Source organism: Hippocampus comes, unplaced genomic scaffold, assembly GCF_001891065.2.
Source record: "Hippocampus comes isolate QL1 unplaced genomic scaffold, H_comes_QL1_v1.1 scaffold177, whole genome shotgun sequence".
In the NCBI taxonomy this organism is placed as follows: Eukaryota; Metazoa; Chordata; class Actinopteri; order Syngnathiformes; family Syngnathidae; genus Hippocampus; species Hippocampus comes.
The window spans coordinates 1,321,220-1,323,681 of NW_017806158.1; the positions used below are offsets into that span (position 1 = coordinate 1,321,220).

Below are 2,462 nucleotides of genomic sequence, written 5' to 3' on the forward strand. Positions count from 1 at the left end.
AAAAAAAAAGGCATCCAATGGCTTCAATCCAGAGGCTTGTCCAGCAGCAGCATCATGGTTCACACTCAACCGAGTATTCATGATCTTGGTAACAGTCAATGTAGAAATGCAAAGGCTTTAACATCAAGTGCCGTGTAGACCAAAAATAACATTTACCACTCATACTCACCAAAACACCTCTCACACTCACCCAAAAACTGCTCAGTGAGCGAAAAAAAAACTCTGACACTAACAAAAACCTCTTACTCACCAAAAAACTGAAACATAGAACAAAGTTTCACCCAAAAAACAAAAATCCTTAACATACACACACAGTATGAGGCCCTTTTAAAAACCTCAAGCGAAAGTAAAAAAATCGTGTTTGTGAAAGGGAGCTCAAAACTCACTCCCCAATGTCAAATGCCAATTGGTTCTGCCATGCAGTAAGTCCCGCCCTCTGTCTGTTGATGTTGAGCGTTTGTGGTATTTTTTTTTTGTTTATCTGAGAGGGATTTTCTTGTCGCTAGAGGTTGTTGGTGCGTTTGAGGGGTTTTTTGGGTGTCGTTTTTTTTAATGTGACTTTTTGATATATGTGAGCATTTCTTATTGAATGTGAAAGGTTTTTGGGTGCGTGTAAGAGGTAAATGTTATTCGTGGCCCATACGGCACCTCATACTTGACATGTGATTTTTTTACATTCACCACAAAGAAACTGCGTGACTTTTTTCACTGCAACTTCATTGTGAATAGCAAACAAGTTGGTGCCGGGTGGCATGTTTGGTCAAAGTTTTCCTTTGAGGAAAGAAGAGCACCATGAAACCAAACCGACGGTAAATAAGGACACTGGTGACTCGCACCAAAAGCAAGATTCTGGCGCAAGGCCAAGAGGAATGGAAGATGGAAGCGCTGGTGATGACATCAACAGTGGCGGCCCATTATTTCTGCGAGCGGGGAAGGGGCTGCGCCGAGCGTCATAGGTTCATCCGCAGGTGTTCCGGTGTTTTGGAGTTCAGAGGATAGGCTTTTTTTTTGTAGAGCTGCTCACCGCCGCTCGACGGCCACCTGATGGGAATCGGTGCCGAGGCTTCCGACGCGGCGCTGCTGCTGCTGCTCGTGTCCGTTTGCTCCATTGTGGACATCTCCATGGGTTGTTCCGCAGAGGCTCCCTGCGGCCAACAGTCGCCCCGTGCGAACATCACCGGGCTGCGACAGGGGAAATTAACTGCTGTTATTTTTCCCAACATTAGGACAGTCAATTACATGAACGAGTGTGTCCAAAAGAGAGAAAGCTATAATTTGTCGTCACCTCACAGGCGTCCTCGGGCTTCCCGGGAGCTCGCGAGGCGAGCGGACCTTTGGCTCGAACGAGAATTTCTCCTTGACGTTTTCCAGCACGGACGGAGCCACATACGTGAAACCCTGCGACAAAGCCAATAAATGCCCAGTCAGCTGAATGCCAGCAATGTGGCGGAACAGTGAGGGAAGCTTCCAGGAAGAGGACTCCTGAACCAGATGGGACTCATTGGCCGATTCTGGTAAAACATATTTGTTGAACAGGAAATGAGAAAAACAAAAACATCCACAGGTTGCCCCGGTTGCACGAAATGTTTAGGCACAATAGGCACAACTTTCTTCCCCTTAAACCTTTTTTTAAGTACTTGGGTGGGACGTCCAGCATCCAATGTCTCTTGTGTGATGTTATTTACAGCCAGACAAAAAAAAAAAAAAAAAAAAAAAAAAACCTCATTGCGTTAGCTTGTCACTAGGACAGGCCAGGTAACGTTTTCAGTATCTGGCCCAACAAGGAAAGCTGTTCTCGTTCTGTGCACACCAAATCAGCGATTCTGCATGGTGGGTATTTGCAGTGTTAAATCATCTAATCTAATCTATGCATCTATCCGTGTATCATCCAATTTGACATTGACTGATAGATAAAATCAAGTGGGTAAGTGGCTCGTAGTGTTACATATGGAATACTTCGCAACAAGAATTCAAGACATAAATCCCTCCTCGTTTTAAAACATGGGTGTTGTGATGCGTCCAAAGAAGTAGCATGCACGACACTTACTGCACTTCAAAATCTGTGGACTGTTTTCCACTACCTGTTATTTGTTTTATGGATGATTGTTTATAAAATACATACATGGCAATGGCGAGTGATGAAAAAAGAGGAAGGGGCGTGGCCTGGACGGGGGCGTGGCCTGGACGGGGGCGTGGTTACTTACAAAAGTGGCACTAAACATGCTGAAGATGAAGTGTATTAAATTTACACAGTTTGAAAATTGAACAGAAAAAAATCCCAAGATCGCCACTATTCTTTCAAGTGAAAATTTGTGCAATTTTGCCTATGCATTCCTGGTGAGCACCAATATGTAACTCCAAATTTGCTGCTCAAAATCAAAACTAAAAAAGTAAACACATTCCCTAACATATTTAAGATTTGTTCATAACTTGTATTCATAAAGTGTTGTGTAAATGTGATA

The 2,462-nt window shown here is 43.7% G+C and overlaps 1 protein-coding gene across 1 annotated transcript in view; it reads right to left on the minus strand.

Moving 5' to 3' along the window:
* Nucleotides 1-537: 537 nt before the first annotated feature.
* rps6kb1a (ribosomal protein S6 kinase b, polypeptide 1a) overlaps nucleotides 538-2,462 on the minus strand; it is a 10,262-nt gene continuing 8,337 nt past the window's right edge. The window contains exons 14-15 of the mRNA XM_019895299.1: nucleotides 1,286-1,398; nucleotides 538-1,182 (exon numbers count right to left, since the gene is read on the minus strand). Coding sequence (XP_019750858.1) covers nucleotides 951-1,182; nucleotides 1,286-1,398 — 345 coding nt within the window. The 3' untranslated portion in view covers nucleotides 538-950. The remainder of the gene's footprint in view (nucleotides 1,183-1,285; nucleotides 1,399-2,462) is intronic.